This window comes from Pristiophorus japonicus, chromosome 27 (assembly GCF_044704955.1).
Source record: "Pristiophorus japonicus isolate sPriJap1 chromosome 27, sPriJap1.hap1, whole genome shotgun sequence".
NCBI classification, from domain to species: domain Eukaryota; kingdom Metazoa; phylum Chordata; class Chondrichthyes; family Pristiophoridae; genus Pristiophorus; species Pristiophorus japonicus.
This window is the reverse complement of record NC_092003.1, coordinates 6,050,056-6,077,908: the sequence shown is the minus strand read 5'-3', so window position 1 is coordinate 6,077,908 and position 27,853 is coordinate 6,050,056. Positions and strand designations below refer to the sequence as shown.

At 53.5% G+C, this 27,853-nt stretch overlaps 1 protein-coding gene across 4 annotated transcripts in view; it reads right to left on the bottom strand.

Annotated features, from left to right (window-relative positions):
* rce1a (Ras converting CAAX endopeptidase 1a) overlaps positions 1-27,853 on the bottom strand; it is a 34,829-nt gene that overhangs the window by 6,065 nt on the left and 911 nt on the right. The window contains exons 2-7 of one of the 4 annotated variants that reach the window (XM_070868173.1): positions 25,465-25,567; positions 18,501-18,584; positions 16,790-16,868; positions 12,927-13,094; positions 10,697-10,768; positions 8,341-8,403 (exon numbers count right to left, since the gene is read on the bottom strand). In XM_070868173.1, coding sequence (XP_070724274.1) covers positions 8,341-8,403; positions 10,697-10,768; positions 12,927-13,094; positions 16,790-16,868; positions 18,501-18,584; positions 25,465-25,567 — 569 coding nt within the window. The remainder of the gene's footprint in view (positions 1-8,340; positions 8,404-10,696; positions 10,769-12,926; positions 13,095-16,789; positions 16,869-18,500; positions 18,585-25,464; positions 25,568-27,853) is intronic. The other 3 variants (XM_070868176.1, XM_070868175.1, XM_070868174.1) reach the window with 3 other exon arrangements.

The following is a 27,853-nucleotide window of genomic DNA, read 5'->3' as shown; positions in this document are numbered from 1 at the left end:
GCCCAATCACCTAACCTGTCCAAGTCACCCTGCAGCCTCTTAGCGTCCCCCTCACAGCTCACACCGCCACCCAGTTTAGTGTCGTCTGCAAACTTGGAGATATTACACTCAATTCCTTCATCTAAATCATTGATGTATATTGTAAAGAGCTGGGGTCCCAGCACTGAGCCCTGCGGCACTCCACTAGTCACTGCCTGCCAATCTGAAAAGGACCCGTTAATCCCAACTCTGTTTCCTGTCTGCCAACCAGTTCTCTATCCACGTCAGTATATTACCCCCAATATCATGTGCTTTGATTTTGCACATCAATCTCTTGTGTGGAACCTTGCCAAAAGCCTTTTGATAGTCCAAATGCACCACATCCACTGGTTCTCCCTTGTCCACTCTATTAGTTACATCCTCAAAAAATTCCAGAAGATTGTCAAGCACAATTTCCCTTTCATAAATCCATGCTGACTTGGACCGATCCCGTCACTGCTTTCCAAATGTGCTGCTATTTCATCCTTAATAATTGATTCCAACATTTTCCCCACTACTGATGTCAGGCTTTCTCTCTCCCTCCCTTTTTAAAAGTGGTGTTACATTAGCTACCCTCCAGTCCATAGGAACTAATCCAGAGTCGAACTGTTGGAAAATGATCACCAATGCATCCACTATTTCTAGGGCTATTTCCTTAAATTCTCTGGGATGCAGACTATCAGGCCCCGGGGATTTATCGGCCTTCAATCCCATCAATTTCCTTAACACAATTTCCCGCCTAATAAGGATATCCTTCAGTTTCTCCTCCTCACTAAACCCTCGGTCCCCTAGTCTGCCGGAAGGTTATTTGTGTCTTCCTTGGTGAAGACAGAAGCAAAGTATTTGTTCAATTGGTCGACCATTTCTTTGTTCCCCATTATAAATTCACCTGAATCCGACTGCAAGACACCTACGTCTTCACTAATCTTTTTCTCTTCACATATCTAGAGAAGCTTTTGCAGTCAGTTTTTATGCTCCTGGCAAGCTTCTTCTCGTACTTTATTTTTCCCCTCTTAATTAAATCCTTTGTCTCCTCAGCTGAATTCTAAATTTCTCCCAGTCCTCAGGTTTGCTGCTTTTTCTGGCCAATTTATATGCCTTTTCCTTGGATTTAACACTATCCTTAATTTCACTTGTTAGCCACGGTTGAGCCACCTTCCCTGTTTTATTTTTACTCCAGACAGGGATGTACAACTGCTGAAGTTCATCCATATGATCTTTAAATGTTTGCCATTGCCTATCCACCGTCAACCTTTTAAATATCATTTGCCAGTCTATCCTAGCCAATTCATGCCTCAAACCATCGAAGTTACCTTTCCTTAAGTTCAGGACCCTAGTTTCTGAATTAACTGTGTCACTCTCTATCTTAATAAAGAATTCTACCATGTTATGGTCACTCTTCCCCAAGGGGTCTCGCACAACAAGAATGCTAATTAGTCCTTTCTCTTTACACATCACCCAGTCTAGGATGGCCAGCTCCCTAGTTGGTTCCTCGACATATTGGTCTAGAAAACCATCCCTAATACACTCCAGGAAATCCTCCTCCACCACATTGCTACCAGTTGGGTTAGCCCAATCAATATGTAGATAACTGCTGTACCTTTATTGCATGCATCCCTAATTTCTTGTTTGATGCTGTCCCCAACCTCACTACTACTGTTTGGTGGTCTGTACACAACTCCCACTAGCATTTTCCGCCCCTTGATATTCCATAGCTCCACCCATACCAATTCCACATCATCCAAGCTAATGTCCTTTCTTACTATTGCATTAATTTCTTCTTTAACCAGCAATGCAACCCCACCTCCTTTTCCTCTCTGTCTATCCTTCCTAAATGTTGAATACCCCTGGATGTTGAGTTCCCAGCCTTGGTCACCCTGGAGTCATGTCTCCGAGATGCCAATTACATCATACCCATTAACTACTATCTGCGCAGTTAATTCGTCCACCTTATTCCGAATACTCCTCGCATTGAGGTACAGAGCCTTCAGGCTTGTCTTTCTATCAAACTTTGCCACTTTAGAATTCTGCTGTAATGTGGCTCTTTTTGCTTTAGGTTTCTCTGCCCTCCACTTTTACTTTTCTTCTTTCTATCTTTTGCTTCTGCCCCATTCTACTTCTCTCTGTCTCCCTGTATAGGTTCCCATCCCCCTGCCATATTAGTTTAACTCCTCCCCAGCAGCACGAGCAAACATTCCCCCTAGGACATACTGACACACTCCCGGGGACCTCCCAGTAAATACCGACACAATCCCGGGGACACCGTGTAAATAATGACACACTCCCGGGTACACGCCTGTAAATGCTGACACACTCCTGGGGAACCACTTGTAAATAGTGAGCCCGGAGAGAGAGCGAGAGCGAAAAAGATGAGAGGTTTGGGGGGGGTGGGGGTGGGGGTGGGGGTGGGGGAAGGAGAGGGAGAGCGACCAGAGAGCGCTGAGGGTGGGAAGAAGAGAGACACAGGAGAAAGTGAGGGGGGGGGGGGGAAAGAGAGCGAGGGGGGGGGGCGAGGGAGAGAGCGAGGGGGGGGCGAGGGAGAGAGCGAGGGGGGGGCGAGGGAGAGAGCGAGGGGGGGGCGAGGGAGAGAGCGAGGGGGGGGCGAGGGAGAGAGCGAGGGGGGGGCGAGGGAGAGAGCGAGGGGGGGCGAGGGAGAGAGCGAGGGGGGGGCGAGGGAGAGAGCGAGGGGGGGGCGAGGGAGAGAGCGAGGGGGGGGCGAGGGAGAGAGCGAGGGGGGGGCGAGGGAGAGAGCGAGGGGGGGCGAGGGGGGGGCGAGGGAGAGCGAGGGGGGGCGAGGGAGAGAGCGAGGGGGGGGCGAGGGAGAGAGCGAGGGGGGGGCGAGGGAGAGAGCGAGGGGGGGGCGAGGGAGAGAGCGAGGGGGGGGCGAGGGAGAGAGCGAGGGGGGGGCGAGGGAGAGAGCGAGGGGGGGGCGAGGGAGAGAGCGAGGGGGGGGCGAGGGAGAGAGCGAGGGGGGGGCGAGGGAGAGAGCGAGGGGGGGGCGAGGGAGAGAGCGAGGGGGGGGCGAGGGAGAGAGCGAGGGGGGGGCGAGGGAGAGAGCGAGGGGGGGGCGAGGGAGAGAGCGAGGGGGGGGCGAGGGAGAGAGCGAGGGGGGGGCGAGGGAGAGAGCGAGGGGGGGGCGAGGGAGAGAGCGAGGGGGGGGCGAGGGAGAGAGCGAGGGGGGGGCGAGGGAGAGAGCGAGGGGGGGGCGAGGGAGAGAGCGAGGGGGGGGCGAGGGAGAGAGCGAGGGGGGGGCGAGGGAGAGAGCGAGGGGGGGGCGAGGGAGAGAGCGAGGGGGGGGCGAGGGAGAGAGCGAGGGGGGGGCGAGGGAGAGAGCGAGGGGGGGGCGAGGGAGAGAGCGAGGGGGGGGCGAGGGAGAGAGCGAGGGGGGGGCGAGGGAGAGAGCGAGGGGGGGGCGAGGGAGAGAGCGAGGGGGGGGCGAGGGAGAGAGCGAGGGGGGGGCGAGGGAGAGAGCGAGGGGGGGGCGAGGGAGAGAGCGAGGGGGGGGCGAGGGAGAGAGCGAGGGGGGGGCGAGGGAGAGAGCGAGGGGGGGGCGAGGGAGAGAGCGAGGGGGGGGCGAGGGAGAGAGCGAGGGGGGGGGCGAGGGAGAGAGCGAGGGGGGGGCGAGGGAGAGAGCGAGGGGGGGGCGAGGGAGAGAGCGAGGGGGGGGCGAGGGAGAGAGCGAGGGGGGGGCGAGGGAGAGAGCGAGGGGGGGGCGAGGGAGAGAGCGAGGGGGGGGCGAGGGAGAGAGCGAGGGGGGGGCGAGGGAGAGAGCGAGGGGGGGCGAGGGAGAGAGCGAGGGGGGGGCGAGGGAGAGAGCGAGGGGGGGGCGAGGGAGAGAGCGAGGGGGGGGCGAGGGAGAGAGCGAGGGGGGGGCGAGGGAGAGAGCGAGGGGGGGGCGAGGGAGAGAGCGAGGGGGGGGCGAGGGAGAGAGCGAGGGGGGGGCGAGGGAGAGAGCGAGGGGGGGGCGAGGGAGAGAGCGAGGGGGGGGCGAGGGAGAGAGCGAGGGGGGGGCGAGGGAGAGAGCGAGGGGGGGGCGAGGGAGAGAGCGAGGGGGGGGCGAGGGAGAGAGCGAGGGGGGGGCGAGGGAGAGAGCGAGGGGGGGGCGAGGGAGAGAGCGAGGGGGGGCGAGGGAGAGAGCGAGGGGGGGGCGAGGGAGAGAGCGAGGGGGGGGCGAGGGAGAGAGCGAGGGGGGGGCGAGGGAGAGAGCGAGGGGGGGGCGAGGGAGAGAGCGAGGGGGGGGCGAGGGAGAGAGCGAGGGGGGGGCGAGGGAGAGAGCGAGGGGGGGGCGAGGGAGAGAGCGAGGGGGGGGCGAGGGAGAGAGCGAGGGGGGGGCGAGGGAGAGAGCGAGGGGGGGCGAGGGAGAGAGCGAGGGGGGGGCGAGGGAGAGAGCGAGGGGGGGGCGAGGGAGAGAGCGAGGGGGGGGCGAGGGAGAGAGCGAGGGGGGGGCGAGGGAGAGAGCGAGGGGGGGCGAGGGAGAGAGCGAGGGGGGGGCGAGGGAGAGAGCGAGGGGGGGGCGAGGGAGAGAGCGAGGGGGGGGCGAGGGAGAGAGCGAGGGGGGGCGAGGGAGAGAGCGAGGGGGGGGCGAGGGAGAGAGCGAGGGGGGGGCGAGGGAGAGAGCGAGGGGGGGGCGAGGGAGAGAGCGAGGGGGGGGCGAGGGAGAGAGCGAGGGGGGGGCGAGGGAGAGAGCGAGGGGGGGGCGAGGGAGAGAGCGAGGGGGGGGCGAGGGAGAGAGCGAGGGGGGGGCGAGGGAGAGAGCGAGGGGGGGGCGAGGGAGAGAGCGAGGGGGGGGCGAGGGAGAGAGCGAGGGGGGGGCGAGGGAGAGAGCGAGGGGGGGGCGAGGGAGAGAGCGAGGGGGGGGCGAGGGAGAGAGCGAGGGGGGGGCGAGGGAGAGAGCGAGGGGGGGGCGAGGGAGAGAGCGAGGGGGGGGCGAGGGAGAGAGCGAGGGGGGGGCGAGGGAGAGAGCGAGGGGGGGGCGAGGGAGAGAGCGAGGGGGGGGCGAGGGAGAGAGCGAGGGGGGGGCGAGGGAGAGAGCGAGGGGGGGGCGAGGGAGAGAGCGAGGGGGGGGCGAGGGAGAGAGCGAGGGGGGGGCGAGGGAGAGAGCGAGGGGGGGGCGAGGGAGAGAGCGAGGGGGGGGCGAGGGAGAGAGCGAGGGGGGGGCGAGGGAGAGAGCGAGGGGGGGGCGAGGGAGAGAGCGAGGGGGGGGCGAGGGAGAGAGCGAGGGGGGGGCGAGGGAGAGAGCGAGGGGGGGGCGAGGGAGAGAGCGAGGGGGGGGCGAGGGAGAGAGCGAGGGGGGGGCGAGGGAGAGAGCGAGGGGGGGGCGAGGGAGAGAGCGAGGGGGGGGCGAGGGAGAGAGCGAGGGGGGGGCGAGGGAGAGAGCGAGGGGGGGGCGAGGGAGAGAGCGAGGGGGGGGCGAGGGAGAGAGCGAGGGGGGGGCGAGGGAGAGAGCGAGGGGGGGGCGAGGGAGAGAGCGAGGGGGGGGCGAGGGAGAGAGCGAGGGGGGGGCGAGGGAGAGAGCGAGGGGGGGGCGAGGGAGAGAGCGAGGGGGGGGCGAGGGAGAGAGCGAGGGGGGGGCGAGGGAGAGAGCGAGGGGGGGGCGAGGGAGAGAGCGAGGGGGGGGCGAGGGAGAGAGCGAGGGGGGGGCGAGGGAGAGAGGCGGGGGGGGGCGAGGGAGAGAGCGAGGGGGGGGCGAGGGAGAGAGCGAGGGGGGGGCGAGGGAGAGAGCGAGGGGGGGGCGAGGGAGAGAGCGAGGGGGGGGCGAGGGAGAGAGCGAGGGGGGGGCGAGGGAGAGAGCGAGGGGGGGGCGAGGGAGAGAGCGAGGGGGGGGCGAGGGAGAGAGCGAGGGGGGGGCGAGGGAGAGAGCGAGGGGGGGGCGAGGGAGAGAGCGAGGGGGGGGCGAGGGAGAGAGCGAGGGGGGGGCGAGGGAGAGAGCGAGGGGGGGGCGAGGGAGAGAGCGAGGGGGGGGCGAGGGAGAGAGCGAGGGGGGGGCGAGGGAGAGAGCGAGGGGGGGGCGAGGGAGAGAGCGAGGGGGGGGCGAGGGAGAGAGCGAGGGGGGGCGAGGGAGAGAGCGAGGGGGGGGCGAGGGAGAGAGCGAGGGGGGGGCGAGGGAGAGAGCGAGGGGGGGGCGAGGGAGAGAGCGAGGGGGGGGCGAGGGAGAGAGCGAGGGGGGGGCGAGGGAGAGAGCGAGGGGGGGGCGAGGGAGAGAGCGAGGGGGGGGCGAGGGAGAGAGCGAGGGGGGGGCGAGGGAGAGAGCGAGGGGGGGGCGAGGGAGAGAGCGAGGGGGGGGCGAGGGAGAGAGCGAGGGGGGGGCGAGGGAGAGAGCGAGGGGGGGGCGAGGGAGAGAGCGAGGGGGGGGCGAGGGAGAGAGCGAGGGGGGGGCGAGGGAGAGAGCGAGGGGGGGCGAGGGAGAGAGCGAGGGGGGGGCGAGGGAGAGAGCGAGGGGGGGGCGAGGGAGAGAGCGAGGGGGGGGCGAGGGAGAGAGCGAGGGGGGGGCGAGGGAGAGAGCGAGGGGGGGGCGAGGGAGAGAGCGAGGGGGGGGCGAGGGAGAGAGCGAGGGGGGGGCGAGGGAGAGAGCGAGGGGGGGGCGAGGGAGAGAGCGAGGGGGGGGCGAGGGAGAGAGCGAGGGGGGGGCGAGGGAGAGAGCGAGGGGGGGGCGAGGGAGAGAGCGAGGGGGGGGCGAGGGAGAGAGCGAGGGGGGGGCGAGGGAGAGAGCGAGGGGGGGGCGAGGGAGAGAGCGAGGGGGGGCGAGGGAGAGAGCGAGGGGGGGCGAGGGAGAGAGCGAGGGGGGGCGAGGGAGAGAGCGAGGGGGGGCGAGGGAGAGAGCGAGGGGGGTGTGAAGGAGAGAGCGAGGGGGGGGGGGGGAGCGACACACACGTGGGATCGGAGGGGAGAGAGGGAACTCAGGGAAGATGGATCAGGTTCTTCCAACCCCCTTTGCACCCACACGCGATTTCTCGGAAAGCTTGATGCGTGTGTTGCAAGAGTCATCGTTGGAGTGGATGAAATCCACAAGTCACGACACTGTCACTATTCACTTCATACCCAATAAACCTGTTCAGAATCCGCACACAATGCCCTATCTATGGCGGGTGGGGTTAAGGCCTTGTACTTGCGCTGGGGTAAGGGACTTCGGCTGGGGGAGGTATGCACTTGGGCTGGGGTAAGGGTCTTCGGCTGGAACTTGGGAGGCTTTTTCTGGGTTGTTTGAGCTCTATCCTCTATGGATTCAGAAGTCAGAATCGATCAAATTACAATTTGCAAAGTCAGTCAGAACTTGGGCTGCGCGGTTCCATTTACATATTCCAGAGAAATTTCAGGGTGTGGCTTATCCCCCAAGGGGACCAATCAGCAATAGGTCATGTGATAATGGAGAGCCAATCAGAGACACAGCAGCCATTTTATTAATACAACCAATTGTGTCCTTTTCAAATCGCTGCATGGCCTTGCCCCCTCCCTATCTCTGTATGTATACCTATGTCAGAAAGTCCCACTCCAGGGACTTGAGCACATAAATCTAGGCTGACGCTCCAGTGCAGTGTTGAGGGCATGCTGCACTGTCGGAGGTGCTGTCTTTCGGATGAGACGTCAAACCGAGGTCCCGTCTGCCCCCTCGGGTGGACGTAAAAGATCCCATGACACTATTTCAAAGAAGAGCAGGGGAGTTATCCCTAGTGTCCTGGCCAATATTTATCCCTCAATCAACATATCAAAAAAACAGATGATCTGGGTCATTATCACACCGCTGTTTGTGGGAGCTTGCTGTGCGCAAATTGGCTGCCGCATTTTCCCCCATTACAACAGTGACTACACTCCAAAAGTACTTCATTGGCTGTAAAGCACTTTGAGATGTGCTGTGATCATGAAAGGCGCTGTATAAATCCAAGTCTTTCTTTCTAACCTCCTCCAGCCCCCCAGCCAACCCGAGAACACTGCTCTCTTCCAATTCTGACCTCTTGACCATCCCGGATTTTAATTGCTCCACCATTGGCGGCCGAGCCTTCAGCTGCCTGGGCCTTGAGCTCTGAAACTCCTTCCCTAAACCTCCCCCGCCTCTCGTTCCTCCTTTAAGGCCCTCCTTAAAACCGACCTCTATGACTAAGATGCCCTCAGCTGCCTGGGCCTTGAGCTCTGGAACTCCCTCCCTAAACCTCTCCGCCTCTCGTTCCTCCTTATGTGGCTCGGTGTCAAACTTTCTTTGATTTACGCTCCTGTGAAGCACCTTGGGACGTTTTACTACGTTAAAGGCGCTGTATAAATACACATTGTTGATTGGTTGAAACAAAGCAACGCCCTTGTGACAGGTTGTACAGCAAACAAAACACTGACCTGTCCTGATGAAAATAAATGCTGTGTATGCTCCGAACACTGCAGTGTAGGAAAACTGGAAAACTGGGAAAAGAAATGAAAACATTTGGATTAACCCAAATAAAAAAAAAAGGTTACGGCCAGATATTGTTGTAATTTATCCACATTGCAAATCTATCGGGCATCAAACCTGGCCTGAAGGGATCGAGAGACATGTGCTTATGGAGGGAATTCTCACTTACCTACAAACCACGTGCACAGTTTTGGTCTCCGTACCCAAGGAAGGACATGCTTGCCTTACAGTCGGTGCAACGAAGATTAATCCCTGGCATGGGGGTTGTCCCATGAGGAGAGATTGGGCCTACGCTCTCTGCATGGAGGCCCCGACATGCGTGAGAACATCAGAGGCAGGTCAGGGCCATAAAAGGAGCGGTGAGCGGCCTCGGGGAGCAGCGGAGGCCCTGTGGAGACTACTTAAGGGAGCAGCACGAGCTGGTGCAGGAGGGTGATGGCAGCGAAGACTGACGTCAGCAAGGCCCAGGTCAGTGATTGGAGCGTGGGCAGATACAGCAGGAGCGGCGAGATCGGGGCGAAGGAGCGGCGAGAGAATGCAGAGGGACGTGATCGGGGCCCAGGAGACACGTGAGTTCGGGGCCAGGGGCCCAGGGGCAGCACGGACCATCCCACATTGCGATGTGTGCGCACTAGGTCCGTGCAGCACAGCTGGTCTCCAGTCTCTTGGTTAACCCTTGCCACTGGACCAAGACCTAGCTCTGTCAAGCCCGTGTGGTGGCTGGTGTGCAACGGTCACCCCACATTAAAAAAAGTCCACCCACAGGCATCTTCCACCCTTCAGGGTGTAGTTCGGGATCTGGAACATTAGGTCCTTCATTGAAACACCTGTGAACTCATCTTTTTTTGGTGTGGAAGCAAGTCATCCTCGATTCGAGGGACTGCCTATGCTGATGACTCTCTAGAATTTAGAAAATGAGAGGTGATCTCATTGAAACAAATGGTTCTGAGGGCGACTGACAGGGTAGATGTTGAGAGGCTGTTTCCCCCGGGCTGGGGAGTCCAGAACCAGGGTCCACAGTCTCAGGATAAGGGGTCGGCCATTTAGGACCGAGATGAGGAGGAATTTCTTCACTCAGAGGGTGGTGAATCTTTGGAATTCTCTGCCCCAGAGGGCTGTGGAGGCTCAGTCCTTGAGTATATTCGAGACAAAGATCGATAGATATTTGAATATTAAGGGAATCGAGGGATATAGGGATAGTGCAGGAAAGTGGAGTTGAGGTCGAAGATCAGCCATGATCTCATTGAATGGCGGAGTCGGCTCGAGGGGCTGAATGGCCGACTCCTGCTCCTAATTCTTGCGTGTGAAAGATGTTAATTATTAATGGAGCTGAAATTATCTGGTGATATTATCGCATGTTCATGTGAAACTCCTTTGCCCCCAATTAACACAACTTGTTAATCCATTTAAAATAACCATCTGGCAGCAGCTGTTTAAAAAACAATGTAGTTTCACACACGGCGTGGTTTCATGCAGTGAATTTTCAGCATCAGTAAATCTCAGCGGGGGAGCTGTACCACGGGCGGCTGATTTAAGGAAGCTATGACGAACCTATATAAAACACTGTGTTTGGCCACAACTGGAGTAGTGTGTCCAATTCTGGGCACCGCACTTTAGCACGGATGTGAAGGCCTTAGTGAGGCTGCAGAAAAGATTTAGGAGAATGATTCCAGGGATGAGGGACTTCAGTGACGTGGAGAGACTGGAGAAGCTGGGGTTGTTCTCCTTGGAGCAGAGAAGGTCGAGAGGAGATTTGATCGAGGTGTTCAAAACCATGAGGGGTCTGGACAGAGTGAGAGAGAGAGACTGTTCCCATTGGCGGAAGGGTCGCGAACCAGAGGACACAGATTGAAGGTGATTGGCAGAAGAACCAAAGGCGACACGAGGAAAAACGTTTTTACGCAGCGAGTGGTTAGGATCTGGAATGCGCTGCCCGAGAGGGCAGTGGAGGCAGACTCAATCTTGGCTTTCAAAAGGGAGTTGGGTAAGTACCTGGAGGAAAACAAACATTTGCAGGGCTACGGGGAAAGGACGGGGGAGTGGGACTAGCTGAGGTGCTCTTGCAGAGAGCCGGCACAGGCTCAACAGGAAGAATGGCCTCCTTCTGTGTTGTAACGATGGTATGAATATCGCCCGCTTTACATGATCTGCCAAAGTCAACAGTGACCCTCACTGTGTGCCCACCCCCTTCACACACAGACTCCGAACCTCGTCACCCACACTCCCAGCTCTACCCTCATCCACTTTTTGAGTCCAACCCTTCTCCCTCTTTCCCGCCCGCCTGCCGACCCACGCGCTCCGTACCTGCAGAGAGGAAGATCCCTGCCACTGTTCCTTGTCTGAACTTCAGAAGCTCAATCACGTGGTGAAAATGAGCTGAAGGAGGAAATAAAAAAGCCAGGAATCAAGGTCAGTAAAACGTGCAACGAGACCTGGGTGTCATGGTACATCAGTCATTGAAAGTAGGCATGTAGGTACAGCAGGTGGTGAAGGCAGAAAATGGCATGCTGGCCTTCATAGCGAGAGGATTTGAGTATAGGAGCAGGGAGGTCTTATTGCAGCTGTACAGGGCCTTGGTGAGGCCACACCTTGAATATTGTGTTCTCCTAATCTGAGGAAGGACATTCTTGCTATTGAGGGAGTGCAGCGAAAGTTCACCAGACTGATTCCCAGGATGGCAGGACTGACATATGAAGAAAGACTGGACCGACTAGGCTTATATTCACTGGAATTTAGAAGAACAAGAGGGGATCTCATAGAAACATATAAAATTCTGACGGGATTGGACAGGTTAGATGCAGGAAGAATGTTCCCGATGTTGGGGAAGTCCAGAATCAGGGGTCACAGTCTAAGGATAAGGGGGAAGCCATTTAGGACCGAGATGAGGAGAAACTTCTTCACTCAGAGAATTGTGGGCATGTGGGATTCTCTACCACAGAAAGTTGTTGAGACCAGTTCATTAGATATATTCAAAAGGGAGTTAGATGTGGCCCTTACGGCTAAAGGGATCAAGGGGTATGGAGAGAAAGCAAGAATGGTGTCCTGAAGTTGCATGATCAACCATGATCATATTGAATGGTGGTGCAGGCTCGAAGGGCCGAATGGCCTGCTCCTGCACCTATTTTCTATGTTTCTCCTCCTCTCCTGAAAACGATGAGCTGCGCTGGGCTACGGTTCCGCAGGTGCTCCCCAGGATCTTTGCCCCAGTGGCTACTGTTCACGAGCCAGTCTATTTAGTGGATGTTGGGAGACTATTCAATGACGGGGGATAGAAGAGGGGACATTACAACAAGCCTGTATTCACACGGGTGATCTTTCCATTGCAAGCCACTGGATAGTAATCAGAATCACTGGCTTTAAAACAAAATGCCACACATTGCCTGAGCAGAGAGCAATCACTTTGGTCCCACTTTGAGGGAGGGTAGCCCAGATCAGCTCAATTGAATGCAATGGGGTCCGCCACTCGGGGCCACGACTGGAAGCAGCGGCTCCAACCAGTGGCGCATTTCCTGAGGCTGGGTTGACGCTGTGTCAGCTGTGGTTCGGTGGGTAGCACTCTCACCTGAAGAGTCAGAAGGTTGTGAGTTCGAGTCCCACTCCAGGGATCCGAGCACATAAATCTAGGGCGGTGCTGAGGGAGGGCCGCACCGTCGGAGGGGCGGCGCACCGGCGGAGGAGCGGCGCTGAGGGAGGGCCGCACCGAAGGAGGGGCGGCGCTGAGGGAGGGCCGCACCGGCGGAGGAGCGGCGCTGAGGGAGGGCCGCACCGAAGGAGGGGCGGTGCTGAGGGAGGGCCGCACCGGCGGCGGGGCGGCGCTGAGGGAGGGCCGCACCGTCGGAGGGGCGGCGCTGAGGGAGCGCCGCGCTGAGGGAGCGCCGCACCGTCGGAGGTGCCGTCTTTCTGATGAGACATAAAACCGAGGCCCCGTCTGCTCTCAAGTGGATGTAAAAGACCCCATGGCCATTATTTCGAAGAAGAGCAGGTGAGTTCTCCCCGGTGTCTCGGCCCAATATTTATCCCTCAATTAACATTTAAAAAAAAACAGATGTTCTGGGTCATTATCACATTCTTGTTTGTGGGAGCTTGCTGTGTGCAAATTGGCTGCCTCGTTACAACAGTAACTACACTCCAAAAGTACTTAATTGGCTGTAAAGCGCTTTGGTCTTGAAAGGCGCTATATAAATCCAAGTCTTTCTTTCTTTTTTGTGGAGCTGCACTGCAATAAATGAGATGTTCCGGGATGTGTCACCGAACTGGCCTGACGAGAATGAAAGCCAATATTAGGGGTGGGGAAACTCGATCAATATTTGGGGTGGGGAAACTCGATCAATATTTCCTTCCCTCCAGCCATAAACAGGAGACTGGGGTTTGGGGGGGGGGGGCGGGAAACAACCAACTGTATTGCCTTGAGACTTGAGCTTTAAGCCGCCAACGGGCAAGTTCAGTGCTTCAGAAATCTTCAAGAGCAGGCCATGTGCATTTCGCGGAACCATTCCCAAGCCAGAACGCGCTCACCGCAGTCAAAGCCACTCACCGACTCCAAAGAAAAGTGGGCAGGTGACGATGGCACGGCTGAGACCAGTGCAGGGGACCAGCATGGGCAGCATACACGCCCGGAACACCAGCTCTTCCGTCAGGGGAGCCACCACCTGATTCCGCATCCAACGCATGTCCGCCAGGCACTGCACCCAGAACCGCGGGTCTGCGAAAGAGACGACAGCAGGATTACTCGCCGTTTATCTCGCTCATGCATTTGGGGAGGGCGAACAATGCAAGGGGAACAACACAATACATGGTAGGACACGGAGACGTGTAGAGGAACAAAGGGACCTGGGAGTGCATGTCCACAGATCCTTGAAGGTAGCAGGCCAGGTAGATAAGATGGTTAAGAAGGCCGATGGAACACTTGCCTTTATTAACCGCATAGAGTATTAGGCATAGAGTACAAGAGAGCAGGGGGGTTACGCTTGAACTGTATAAAACACTAGTTAGGCTGCAGCTGGAGTACTGCATGCAGTTCTGGTCACACATTACAGAAAGATGTGATGGACTCGAGAGGGTACAGGGGAGATTTACAAGGATTTTGCCTGGACTGGAGAATTTTACGAGGAAAGATTGGATAGGCTGGGGTTGTTTTCTTTGGAACAGGGGAGACCTGATTGAGGTGTATAAAATTATGAGGGGCCTGATAAGGGAAATAGGTCCTTCCTATCCACCTTAGCAGAAGGGTCAAGAACCAGGGGGCATAGATTTAAAGTAATTGGTAGGAGGGGATTTGAGGGGAAATTTCTTCACCCAGAGGGTGGTGGGGGCCTGGAATTCACTGCCTGAAAGCGTGTTAGAGGCAGAAACCCTCACCGCATTTAAAAAGTACTTGGATGCGCATTTGAAGTGCCGCAGCCTGCAGGGCTACGGACCGAGAGCTAGAAAGTGGGATTAAGCTGGGTAGCTCTTGGTCGGCCGGCAAAGACATGATGGGCCGAAATGGCCTCCTTCTGTGCCGTAAATTTCTATGATTCAGTCTCCTCTGACAGGAGAAATATGTTAAATTGCCGGGGACAGACGTGCACATTTCCATTTTCGGATCTGCCTACTTGACTGTTCACTGAACAGGTAAAGGTCCATGAAGCACGACACAAGGGCTGTACAACTTGTAAAGTTTTTTTTTTTAATTCGTTCCTGGAATGTGGGCGATGCTGGCAAGGCCAGCATTTATTGCCCATCTCTAATTGATCCTTGAGAAGGTGGTGGTGAGCCGCCTTCTTGAACCGCTGCTGTCCATGTGGTGAAGGTGCTCCCACAGTGCTGTTAGGGAGGGAACTCCAGGATTGTGACCCAGCCACCATAAAAGGAACGGACGATTATATTTCCAGGTCAGGATGGTGTGTGACTTGGATGGGAACTTGGGAGGCGGTGGTGTTCCCATGCGCCTGCTGCCCTTGTTCTGCTAGGTGGTGGAGGTCGGGAGTTTGAAAAGTGCCGTCAAAAAAATAAACCAACCAGACAGATCCCTTCATTTAAAGTTTATGGGCTAGAAATTTGGGACCACCTGCTTTGAGGCAAAGGGGAGCTACCTTTAGCTCCAGGCAATATCTATCGCCTCAAAGTGGGATATTCAGTTGTATCATCCAGAGGGGAATGGAGCGCTAAGAACAGCATTCCACAATCCTCTTCGGGTGCTAATGGAGCGATAGCGCAGGACGCCTACACCATTTTTGGGGCTCAGATGATGACACCCGAGCGCCTGAAGATGGAAAACAAAAATTCCGCTGAAAATTTCAGTAATCCTCACCCACACTACCCCACTGCTGCGACAAATAAATAAAAGTGAAATTTCAGCACGAGCCTCGCACCCCGGACAATATCGCCCCGGGGTCGCCACTGGACCGACTGCTTTCCAGTCGGTCTCGGTGCCAGGCGCTTCCGCAGGCCAAAGAGCGAATTTAGCAAACGCTGATCTCTCAGCGCCGCCCGCTGAACCTTCACTGGAGTCCACGGCAGGCGGCGACAGCACGGCGTTCGGTACTCCGTGCCCCGGAGGAGGGCGCTCACGGGTGGCGCTAAGCGACCGAATTTCTAGCCCATATATTCACTTCCAGCCTCTTCCATTGCCCTGTCCACTGGTGCTCAGTAGAAAGACGAAAAAGCATTTTACGCCTGGGTTTCCGTCATTGCTTTCGAGTTGTCAAAATGATTTGTATTCGAGCCCCACTCCAGGATTACGGCGCCTAGTACAGTACGAAGGGAGGAGGGAAGGAACGCTGCATTGTCAGGGGTCCTTTGGATGAGACCATAATCCGAGAACCCTCTGCCCCCCCGCCCCCCCCCCCCCGCCCCGCCTTTTCCTGTGCTTCAGATAGGCATTCAGCATCTCCGCCACTAAAAGCAATGTGTGAGGAGGACACAAAAAAAATCGGCAAAAGGACATAGACAGGCTAAGTGAGTGGCCAAAAATTTGGCAGATGGAGCATAATGTTGGAAAGTGTGAGGTCATGCACTTTGGCAGAAAAAAAAAATCAAAGAAAGATTGCAAAGTGCCGCAGTACAGCGGGACCTGGGGGTACTTGTGCATGAAACACAAAAGGTTAGTATGCAGGTACAGCAAGTGATCAGGAAGGCCAATGGTATCTTGGCCTTTATTGCAAAGGGGATGGAGTATAAAAGCAGGGCAGTCTTGCTACAGTTATACAGGGTATTGGTGAGGCCACACCTGGAATACTGCGTGCAGTTGATTTCCATATTTACGAAAGGATATACTTGCTTTGGAGGCAGTTCAGAGAAGGTTCACTCGGTTGATTCTGGGGATGAGGGGGTTGACTTATGAGGAAAGGTTGAGTTGGTTGAGCCTCTACTCATTGGAATTCAGAAGAATGAGAGGTGATCTTATCGAAACGTATAAGATTATGAGCAGGGTGGATGAAGAGAGGATGTTTCCACGGATATGGAAGACTAGAACTAGAGGGCATGATCTTAGAATAAAGGGTCGCCCATTTAAAACAGATGAGGAGAAATTTCTTCTCTCAGAGGGTTGTAAATCTGTGGAATTTGCTGCCTCAGAGAGCTGTGGAAATTGGGACATTGAATAAATTTAAGACAGAAATAGACAGTTTCTTAAACGACATAGGGATAAGGGTTATGGGGAGCGGGCAGGGAAGTGGAGCTGAGTCCATGATCAGATCAGCCATGATCCTATTGAATGGCAGAGCAGGCTCGAGGGGTCGTATGGCCTACTCCTGCTCCTATTTCTTAGGTTCTTATTCAATGCAGAAAATCTGCTGAACACTAGTTACATAAGAAACATAAGAAATAGGAGCAGGAGTAGGCCATACAGCCCCTCAAGTCTGCTCCGCTATTCAATTAGATCATGGCTGATCTGATCATGGACTCAGCTCCACTTCCAAGTTACCATCACCCCCTGACCTACATTAGCTCCCGGTTAAGCAACAACTCTATTTCAAAATTCTTGTTTTCAAATCCCTCCCTATCTCTAATCTCCCCCACTGCCGAGATGTCTGCGCTCTTCTAATTCTGCCCTCCTGAGCATCCCTAATTATAAATCGCTCAACCATTGGTGGCTATGCCTTCTGTTGCCTGGGCCCCAAGCTCTGGAACTCCCTCCCTAAACCTCTCCGCCTCGCTTTCCTCCTTCAAGACGCTCCTTGAACCATACCTCTGTGACCAAGCTTGCCGCGCTAATTTCTACTTACGAGGCTCGGTGTCAAATTTTTCATCTCATAATACTCCTGTGAAGGGCCTTGGGATGTTCCAGGCGTTATATAAATACACGTTGTTATTGTTGTATTGTGCAAGTGTGTAACTTGAAACCAGATTCACTTATTGCAAAGTTGTAAGATACTACCATCCTGGTTTAGCCAGGCACCAGAGGCACAGACTCACCGAGAAACATCTTCACCCCATCGATGAAATCCCACGGATAGTCCATGACGAGCTGAATGAGTGGTCCAAAGAACAGCACCTGCCAGACACAAAGATTTGTAATTCTGAGGGGACACCACGCTCCTACAGGAGCATCCTCCTCTTCATCTCACCCTGTAAGGACGGCAAATCATAAGAAATAGGCGCAGCAGGACGCCCTCCAGCCCGTTCCGCCATTCAATAAGATTATGGCTGATCTACCTCAACTCCACTTTCCCGCTCAATTCCCATGGGCTAGACTTTCGGCACATCATCGCCCAGATAAGAGCTGGGATGCAGGCTATCGCCCCATATCTTTTGCATTCCATATCGCCGCATGCTGGGATCAATGCTCAATGCCACGTGCCGCCACATGTCCACTCTCGAACTCTCTCTTCAGCAGCAACGACTCACTCTATCTCTAAGCTGTCCTGGTCCGCAGTTCCATTTCATCCCTCGCCTCATCTGGCGCTTTTAACAAAAAAAAAACATTTTTCCTCCTTCCTTCCAGATGTCAAGGATCATAAACTTCAACAACTCTTGGACACCAACGCCCCTCCGTCACCAGCTTTCCCTTCACTTTCCTCTGATCCCATCCCTTCTTCCAATCTCACCCCCTGCCACCTTTTCACTATCCCCTCTCTGACCCCGAACAATCAGTCCTCGGCAAAGGCCTGAGCTTCATCCCCTTACACCCCCACCTTAATTAAATCACCATAGTCCGCCATATCCTTTGGTTCCCTTAGTATCCAAAAATCTAGCAATCTCTATCTTGAATATACTCAACGACTGAGCCTCCACAGCTCTCTGGGGTAGAGAATTCCAAAGAGTCACCACATTTTGAGTGAAGAAATTCCTCTTCAAATCATTCCTAATTGGCCGACCCCTTATCCTGAGACTGTGACCCCTGGTTCCAGACTCCCCAGCCAGGGGGAAACATCCTCCCTTCATCTACCCTATCAAGCCCTGTAAGAATAGAAACAGAAAGTAGGAGCAGTAGGCGGCCATTCGGATCATGGCTGATCCTCTATCTCAACACCATATTCCCACTTTTTCCCCATACCCCTTGATGTCTTTTGTTTCTAGAAATCTATCTATCTCCCTCTTAAATATATTCAGTGACTTGGCCTCCACAGCCTTCTGTGGGAGAAAATTCCGCAGGTTCACCACCCTCTGAGTGAAAACATTTCTCCTCATCTCGCTCCTAAATTTCCTACCCCGTATCCTGAGACTGTGACCCCTTGTTCTAGACTTCCCAGCCAGGGGAAACATCCTCCCCGCATCCAACCCAGTCAGAATTTTATATGTTTCAATGAGATCCCCTCTCATTCTTCTAAACTCTAGTGAATACAGGCCTAGTCGATCCAATCTCCCCTCATACGACAGTCTTGCCATCCCAGGAATCAGTCTGGTGAACCTTCGCTGCACTCCCTCTATGGCCAGTATATCCTTTCTTAGGTAAGGAGACCAAAACTGCACACAACACTCCAGGTGCGATCTCACATCCTAAGGTACTAAGACATCCTGCTCCTGTACTCAAATCCTCTTGCAATGAAAGTCAACATATCATTTGCCTTCCTAACTGCTTGCTGCACCTGCACGTTTGCTTTCAATGACTGGTGTACAAGGGCGTCTACCGACCTGCACACCCACAGGCCCACTCAGACTTAACTTACTCCAGCCGTGCACTCACCATGGTCAGCAAGAGTGGAAGACAGGTAGCAGCAACGATGCCCTCCAAATGGACTCCCATCAGCTTCAGCAGTGGCGGACCTGTCTAATCAAAACACGCAAGAAGTCAGATCTGCCGACCTCGCCCAGGGCGTACGAAGCAACGTGGCTTCAGCTGTGTGTCTTTAATTCACTCACGGGGTGTGGGCATCACTGGCAAGGCCGACCATTACTGCCCATCCCTCGAGGTGGTGATGGTGAGCTGCCTTCTTGAACCGCTGCAGTCCCGTATGGTGAAGGTGCTCCCACACTGCTGTTCGGGAGGGAGTTCCAGGATTTTGGGCTCAAATTCTGTGTATTGGGGGGGGGGGGGAACACGTGCAAGTGCTGGGGGGGGGGGGGTGCGCATATGTGCGCGTGGTTGCACCAGTTGGGGGGGGGGGGGAGGTGAATGTACCGGGGATGGAGAATGGGACCGCACAGCCTTCAGGCGGGATTGGAGGTAAGTTGCATCTACGTGTTTTTCAATTCTATTAGTGTGGCCGGGCAGCTGCTGTGCCGATTCCCTTACTTGCGCGATTTCCTTAACTCTTGGGAGGGTTTTTCAGGACAGGCCACCTACGCTGGCCTAAGCACAACTGGAGTAACTCTCAGCTGGCCAAACTTCCCTAAATGGCCAGAAGTGGCATCGGAGGCTGGTTACGCCCTTTGACTGAAAAAAAAACTGAACTAAAAAAAATGGTAACTGAGTTACGCTGGTGCAAACTGATTGGGGAAACTGTGGTTTTCCAAAAAGAGCAGCCTGCTCCAGAAAAACAGCGCAAATCCCCAGGGAAAATTGAGCCCATGAACTCTGCAACAGTAAAGATATATTTCCAAAGCAGGATGGTGTACAGCTTGCAAGGGAACGGACGCTGCGTTATTTGCTAACCCCATGTCCTAAGCCAGCGCTATTCCAGTCGGCGCCCTGCCTCGAGGGGATACCGAAACATGGTGCCAGGTCGTGGTGATGGGACACCAGTCCGTCAGCGTTGCACTTCAAATGGTAGCGGTGCTGTGCCGTCACTGGGATTGCAAGAAAGCGTTATGGTGAGCGTGTAAAAGCTGCTCGCCCCATCAGTGAAAAGCACACAGCTGTACAGCTGTCCATTCAAACTAGGCTGTGTGTCGGGAGACTGCATTTTGAGCCGGGTGAAGTACAATTCTGAGATAATGCACAACATTGGTTCAAGTGCGATGTCTATCTACTTTCTATGTTTCTATTGGCGAGAAAGCAAGAAAGGGGTACTGAAGTTGCATGTTCAGCCATGAACTCATTGAATGGTGGTGCAGGCTCGAAGGGCCAAATGGCCTACTCCTGCACCTATTTTCTATGTTTCTATGTCTCCTCGAGCTTGATTGGTGCCCACCCACAGCACTGGATTGTTAAATCGAGCGGATGTTTGGCACTCCAACCAGGCAGGTTAGAGAGATCAACTGGATAACACTAGTGCATTAAAAGACTTGCATTTCTATAGCGCCCTTCTCAACCTCAGGGTGTCGTAAAGCTCTTTACAGCCAATAAAATTCCTTTTGAAGTGTAGTCACTGTTGTGATGTGGGAAACACGGCAGCCAATTTGCGGCAACCGCACACAAACAGCAATATGATAATGACCAGATACGTTTTAGTGATATTGACTGAGGGATAAATATTGGCCCCAGGATGCTGGAGAGAACTCCCCCTGCTCTTCTTCCAATAGTGACCGTGGGATCTTGTACATCCACCTGAGAGAGCAGAAGGGGGCTCGGTTTAACATCTCATCCCAAAAGGCGGCCCCTCCGAAAGTGCAGCGCTCCCTCAGTACTGCTCCTCCAAAAGTAGGACCTCAAAAGTAATCTCAGAATTGCTACCAGTGCCACATGCTAGTCAGAGTAAGAATTGCAGGATAGCTCAGCTAAATACGTGGCTTGAGGAATGGTGCAAGGGGGAGGGATTCAAATTCCTGGGACATTGGAACCGGTTCTGGGGAGTTGGGACCTGTGCAAAACGGACGGTCTGCACCTGGGCAGGATCGGAACTGATGTCCTAGGGGGAGTGTTTGCTAGTGCTGTTGGGGAGGGTTTAAACTAAAAAAGGCAGGGGGATGGGAATCTAGACATGGAGGCAGTGGGAAGTAAAAAGGGGGCAGAAGCAAAAGGTAGGAAGGAGAAAAGCAAGAGTGGAGGGCAGAGAAATCAAGGACAAAAATCAAAAAGGGCCAAATTACAACATAATTCTAAAAGGACAAAGAGTGTTAAAAAAACAAGCCTGAAGGCGCTGAGTCTCAATGCGAGGAGCATTCGTTATAAGGTGGATTAATTGACTATGCAGATAGCTGTTAACGGATATGTAATTGGGATTACGGAGACAAGGCTCCAAGGTAACCAAGGCTGGGAACTCAACATCCAGGGGTATTCTATATTCAGGAAGGACAGACAGGAAGGAAAAGGAGGTGGGGTAGCGTTACTGGTTAAAGAGGAGATTAACGCAATAGTAAGGAAGGGCATTAGCATGGATGATGTGGAATCTATATGGGTAGAGCTGTGGAACATCAAAGGGCAGAAAACATTAGTGGGAGTTGTGTACAGACCACCAAATAGTAGTAGGGAGGTTGGGGACGGCATCAAACAGGAAATTAGGGATACGTGCAAAAAGGGTACAGCAGTTATCATGGGTGACTTTAATCTGCATATTGATTGGGCTAGCCAAACTGGTAGCAATACGGTGGAGGAGGATTTCCTGGAGTGCATAAGGGATGGTTTTCTAGACCAATATGTCGAGGAACCAACTAGTGAACAGGCCATCCTAGATTGGGTCTTGTGCAACGAGAGGGGATTAATTAGCAATCTGGTCATGCGGGGCCCCTTGGGGAAGAGTGACCATAATATGGTAGAATTCTTCATTAAGATGGAGAGTGACACAGTTAATTCAGAGACTAGAGTCCTGAACTTTAAGAATGGTAACTTCGACGGTATGAGAAGTGAATTGGCTAGGATAGACTGGAGAATGATACTTAAAGGGTTGACAGCGGATAGGCAATAGCAGACATTTAAATATCACATGGATGAACTATAACAATTGTACATCCCTGTGTGGCGTAAGAATAAAAAAGGGAAGGTGGCTCAACCGTGGCTAACAAGGAAAATTAGGGAAAGTATTAAATCCAAGGAAGAGGCATATAAATTGGCCAGAAAAAGCAGCAAACATAGAAAATAGGAGCAGTAGCAGGCCATTCGGCCCTTAGAGTCTGCACCACCATTCAATATGATCGTGGCTGATCCTCTATCTTAACACCATATTCTCGCTTTCTCCCATACCGCTTGATGCCTTTTGTGTCGAGAAATCTCTATCTCCCTCTTAAATATATTCAGGGACTTGGCCTTCACAGCCTTCTGTGGTAGAGAGTTCCACAGGTTCACCACCTTCAGTGAAAACATTTCTCCTCATCTCGGTCCTAAATTTCCTATCCCATATCCTGAGACTGTGACCCCTTGTTCTAGACTTCCCAGCCAGGGGAAACATCCTCCCTGCATCCAGTCTGTCCAGCCCCGTCAGAATTTTACACATTTCAATGAGATCCCCTCTCATTCTTCTAACCTCTAGTGAATACAAGCCTAGTCGACCCAATCTCTCCTCCTATGAGTCCTGCCATCCCAGGAATCAGTCTGGTGAACCTTCGCTACACTCCCTCTATGGCAAGTATATCCTTTCTTAGGTAAGGAGACCAAAACTGCACACAATACTCCAAGTGCGGTCTCACCAAGGCTCTGTATAACTGTAGTAAGACATCCATGCCCCTGTGCTCAAATCCTCTCACAATGAAGGCCAACATACCATTTGCCTTCCTAACTGTTTGCTGCAGCTGTTTGCTTTCAATGACTGGTATACAAGGTGAAAGGGCAGATTAATTACAATTAATAATAATAATGTTTTAAAATGGAGTTAACAGGTTTTTAAAATGGATCCCACAGCATGTGGGAAGCATGTGCGGGATGCCTTCCACAGAGGAGCAGAGGTTCTAATTCATAGACTAAAGGCCTTGGGAGTCAGGCACAGACACAGATGACATAGAATTTGAATTGTATAACAAGATAAGAGTTAAATATAAAGAACCAGAACACCATGTATCCGGAATTACCAATTAAGGCATATAGAAGCCAGATTACAGGAAGAACCCTGTCAATTAATCGTGTATTAATCAATCAGCACGTATTAATTGTAACTTGCGTAATGCTACAATCTGAAACTGTATAAAGTAAGATGTCTCTGGCAGTTTCTTTGAGCATTCCTTCAAGAATAGCTCCCCCGTCAGCTTGTATCTTTTATTAATAAAAACTGCATTTACTTTAAGGCTAACGGACTCAGAGTGGTGTTTTGAAGTTAACCCTAACACAAGGACACCCAGGTCCCTCTGTACATCGACACTTCCCAAGCCATCACCAATTAAATAATACCTTTGTTACAGTAAAACCTCGCAGATGCTCTATAATATGTTTGTGATGTAAATCACGGCACTGCATATCGTGTTTGTACAGGGAGAAAACCCTCATCCTCAGCAATATTATTTGCCAAGTAGCAATTTAGTGGTGAAAAGATTGATGTTAAAACATTTTGAAAGAACCTGATCATTTATATTCATTTTTATCTCCTGGGACTGGGAGAAATTTAGAATTCAGCAGAGGACGATAAAGGGTTTAATTAGAAGGGGGAAAATGGAGTATGAGAGTAAGCTTGCAGGGAACATAAAAACTGACAGCAAAAGCTTCTATAGATATGTGAAGAGAAAAAGATTAGTGAAGACTAATGTAGGTCCCTTGCAGTCAGAATCAGGGGAATTATAATGGGGAACAAGGAAATGGCAGACCAATTGAACAAAAACTTTGGTTCTGTCTTCACTAAGGAAGACACGAATAACCTCCCGAAAATACTAGGGGACCGAGAGTCTAGCGAGAATGGGGAATGGAGGGAAATCCTTATTAGTCAGGAAATGGCGTTAGGGAAATTGAAGGGACTGAAGGCTGATAAATCCCCAGGGCCTGATAGTCTGCATCCCAGAGTACTTAAGGAAGTGGCCCGAAAAATAATGGATGCATTGGTAGTCATTTTCCAACATTCTATAGACTCTGGTTCAGTTTCTATGGACTGGAGGGTAGCTAATGTAACCCCATTTTTAAAAAAAGGAGGGAGAGAAAACAAAGAATTATAGACCGGTTAGCCTGACATCAGTAGTGGGGAAAATGTTGGAATCAATTATTAAAGATGGAATAGCAGCGCATTTGGAAAGCAGTGACAGGATCGGTTCAAGTCAGCATGGATTTATGAAAGGGAAATCATGCTTGACAAATCTTCTAGAATTTTTTGAGGATGTAACTAGTAGAGTGGACAAGGGAGAACCAGTGGATGTGGTGTATTTGGACTTTCAAAAGGCTTTTGACAAGGTCCCACACAAGAGATTGGTGTGCAAAATTAAGGCACATGGTATTGGGGGTAATGTATTGATGTGGATAGAGAACTGGTTTGCAGACAGGAAGCAGAGAATCGGGATAAACGGGTCCTTTTCAGATTGGCAGGCAGTGATTAGTGGGGTGCCGCAGAGTTCAGTGCTGGGACCCCAGCTACTTACAATAAACATTAATGATTGAGACGAAGGAATTGAATGTAATATCTCCAAGTTTGCAGATGACACTAAGCTGGGTGGCGGTGCGAGCTGCAAGGAGGATGCTAGGAGGCTGCAAGGGGACTTTGACAGGTTAGGTGAATGGGCAAATGTATGGCAGATGCAGTATAACGTGGATAAATGTGAGGTTATCCACTTTGGTTGCAAAAACAGGAAGGCAGATTATCTGAATGGTGACAGATTAGTAAAAGGGAAGGTGCAACAAGACCTGGGTGTCATGGTACATCAGTCATTGAAGGTAGGCATGCAGGTACAGCAGGCAGTAAAGAAGGCAAATGGCATGCTGGTTTTCATAGCGAGAGGATTTGGGTATAGGAGTAGGGAGGTCTTACTGCAGTTGTACAGAGCCTTGGTGAGACCACACCGAGTATTGTGTGCAGTTTTGGTCTCCTAATCTGAAGAAGGACATTCTTGCTATTGAGGGAGTGCAGCAAAGGTTCACCAGACTGATTCCCGGGATGGCAGGACTGACATATGAAGAAAGATTGGATCGACTAGGCTTATATTCACTGGAGTTCAGAAGAATAAGAGGGGATCTCATAGAAACATATACATTTCTGATGGGACTGGACAGGTTAGATGCAGGAAGAATGTTCCCAATGTTGGGGAAGACCAGAACCAGGGGTCACAGTCTAAGAATAAGGAGTAAGTCATTTAGGACTGAGATGAGGAGAAACTTCTTCACTCAGAATTGTGAACTTGTGGAATTCTCTACCTCAGAAAGTTGTTGAGGCCAGTTCGTTAGATATATTCAAAAGTGAGTTAGATGTGGCCCTTACGGCTAAAAGGATCAAGGGGTATGGAGAGAAAGCAGGAGTGGGGTACTGAAGTTGCATGATCAGCCATGATCATACTGAATGGCGGTGCAGGCTCAAAGGGCCGAATGGCCTACTCCTGCACCTATTTTCTATGTTTCAGTGCTACCCCTCCAACAGTGCAGCGTTCCCTCAGTACAAAATTCGACACCGAGCCACAAAAGGGGATATTGGGACAAGTGACGAAAGGCTTGGTCAAAGAGTTAGGTTTTAAGGAGCGTCTTAATGCTGGAGAGGTTTAGGGATAGAATTCAAGAGCTTAGGGCCCAGACAGCTGAAGGCATGGCCACCAATGGTGGGGCGATTAAAATCAGGGATGATCAAGAGGCCAGAATTGGAGGAGCCGCAGAGATCTCAATGAGATTTGATCCACGAGGAGCAAGCAGGCAGAATCCCAATCACTGCCAGTCGCCCGTTGGGAGTACAACAGACCCCCACCCCCCCCCACAGAGACTAACGAGCACGCAGACGTACCTTGAAACCCGTATGTTGTCGCCACATCCAGAGCCATAACGGAGAGAGCGCCGAGACGATCAGGACGCTGGTGAACCGACGTTTGATCACAGTTGGGTGATCCCTGTTACACACAAAAAACAGAGTCATCCTTTCAAATTGAGAAGCTGTGTGGAGAGACCGACTGACTGGAGGCTTACAGGCACCTGTTTTAGTGTAGGACCGAGGGAGCGCCGCGCCGTCGGAGGGGCAGGGCCGAGGGAGCGCCGCGCTGCCAGAGGGGCTGGGCCAAGGGAGCGCCGAGGCCGTCAGAGAGGCAATAACTGACGGAGCGCTGCTCTGTACTGGGAGTGCCAGCCTGGATTTTTGTGCTCGAGTTGGAACTTGAACCCACAACCTTCTGACTCAGAAGCGAGTGCGCTACCCACTTTGCCATGGCTCGTGCCCCTCTGACAATGAAGATTATTTATTAAATGGGGCTTGATGAGTCTGGGGCAAACCCTCATTGGTTGCAATGGAGCGAGAAGGGGAGCTGGACAGTGATGGTGCTGTGTAGCAATGCCTGGGCTGGCATGAAGTGCAATGCTAAAATTGGAAATGTCAGCCTAGATTTTTGTGTGTTGAAATCTCTGGTGTGGGCCTTGAACCCAGAACCTACTGACTCAGAGGCCAGAGTGCACTACCCACTGAGCTACTGGTTGACACAACGACAGTCACTTTGTCAGCCATGGCTCAGTGGGCAGCACTCTCGCCTCCGAGTCAGAAGGTTTTGGGTTCAAGTCCCGCTCCAGGGACTTGAGCACATAAATCTAGGCCGACACGCCCAGTGCAGTGCTGCACTGTCAGAGGTTCCGTCTTTTGAATGCAATGTTAAACCGAGGCCACATCTGCCCTCTCGGTTGAACGTAAAAGATCCCACGGCCTCTATTTCGAAGAAGAGCGGGGGAGTTATCCCCGGTATCCTGGGACCAAAATTTATCCTTCAATCAACATATAAAATGTGATCATCTGGTCATTATCACATTGCTTTTTGTGGGAGCTTGCTGTGCGCAGATTGGCTGCCGTGTTTCCCACATTACAACAGCAACACACTCCAAAAGACAGAAAGACTTGGATTTATATAGCACCTTTCACGACCACCAGATGTCTCAAAGCGCTTTACAGCCAATGGAGCACTTTGGGAGTGTGTTGCTGTTGTAATGTGGGAAACGCGACAGCTAATTTGGGCACAGCAAGCTCCCACACACAACAATGTGATATTGACCCAGATAATGTGATTTTTTTGCTATGTTGATTATCTCCCTGTCTCTCTCCGCCTGCCTTTTCTCTCTCTCGCTCTCTCTCCCCTCCCCTGCCCCCTCGTCTGTCTCTGTCTGTCTGTGTCTCTCTCTTCATCCATCCATCTTTGTGTCTCTCTCTCATCACCCCCCCCCAGTCTCTCTCTCACCTCTCTCTTTCCCCCCACCTCGTGTCTCTCTCTCTCTCTCTCTCTCTCTTTCCCCCCCCATCTCTCTCCCCCTCCCACCCACGCCCCCACGTCTCTCTCTTCCCCTCCACCGTGTCTCTCTCCCCCTCCCTCTCTCGCTTTCCTCCCCCCCCCTCTTCTTCCTTTCCCCCCCCACCGTCTCTCTCTCTCTCTCTCTCTCTCTCTCTCTCTTCCCCCCAATCTCTCTCTCTCTCTCTCTTTCTCTTTCTCTCTCTTTCCCCCCACCGTCTCTCTCTCTCTCTCTCTCTCTCTCTCTCTCTCTCTTTCTCTTTCTCTCTCTTTCCCCCCCACCGTCTCTCTCTCTCTCTCTCTCTCTCTCTCTCTCTTCCCCCACCCCGTCTCTCTCTCTCTCTCTCTCTCTCTTTCTTCCCCCCCCGTCTCTCTCTCTCTCTCTCTCTCTCTCTCTCTCTTTCTTCCCCCCCCCGTCTCTCTCTCTCTCTCTCTCTCTCTCTCTCTCTCTCTTCCCCCCCACCCCTTCACTCTCTCTCTCTCTCTATGCCCCCCACCCCGTCTCTCTCTCTCTCTCTCTCTCTCTCTCTCTTCGCCCCCCCCAATCTCTCTCTCTCTCTCTCTTTCGCCCCTCCCCGTCTCTCTCTCTTCGTCCTCCCCCCCGTCTATCTCTCTCTCTCTCTCTCTTCGCCCCCCCCATCTCTCTTCCCTCCACCCCCCCCCGTCTCTCTCTCTCTTCCCCCTCCCCCCGTCTCTCTCTTCCCACTCCCCCCCGTCTCTCTCTTCCCCCTCCCCACGTCTCTCTCTCTCTCTCTCTCTCTCTCTCTCTCTTCCCCCCCCCGTCTCTCTCTCTTCCCCCTCCCCCCCGTCTCTCTCCCTCTCTCCCCCCCGTCTCTCTCCCTCTCTCCCCCATCTCTCTCCCTCTCTTCCCCCTCCCCCCCAGTCTCTCTCTCTCTCTCTCTCTCTCTCTTCCCC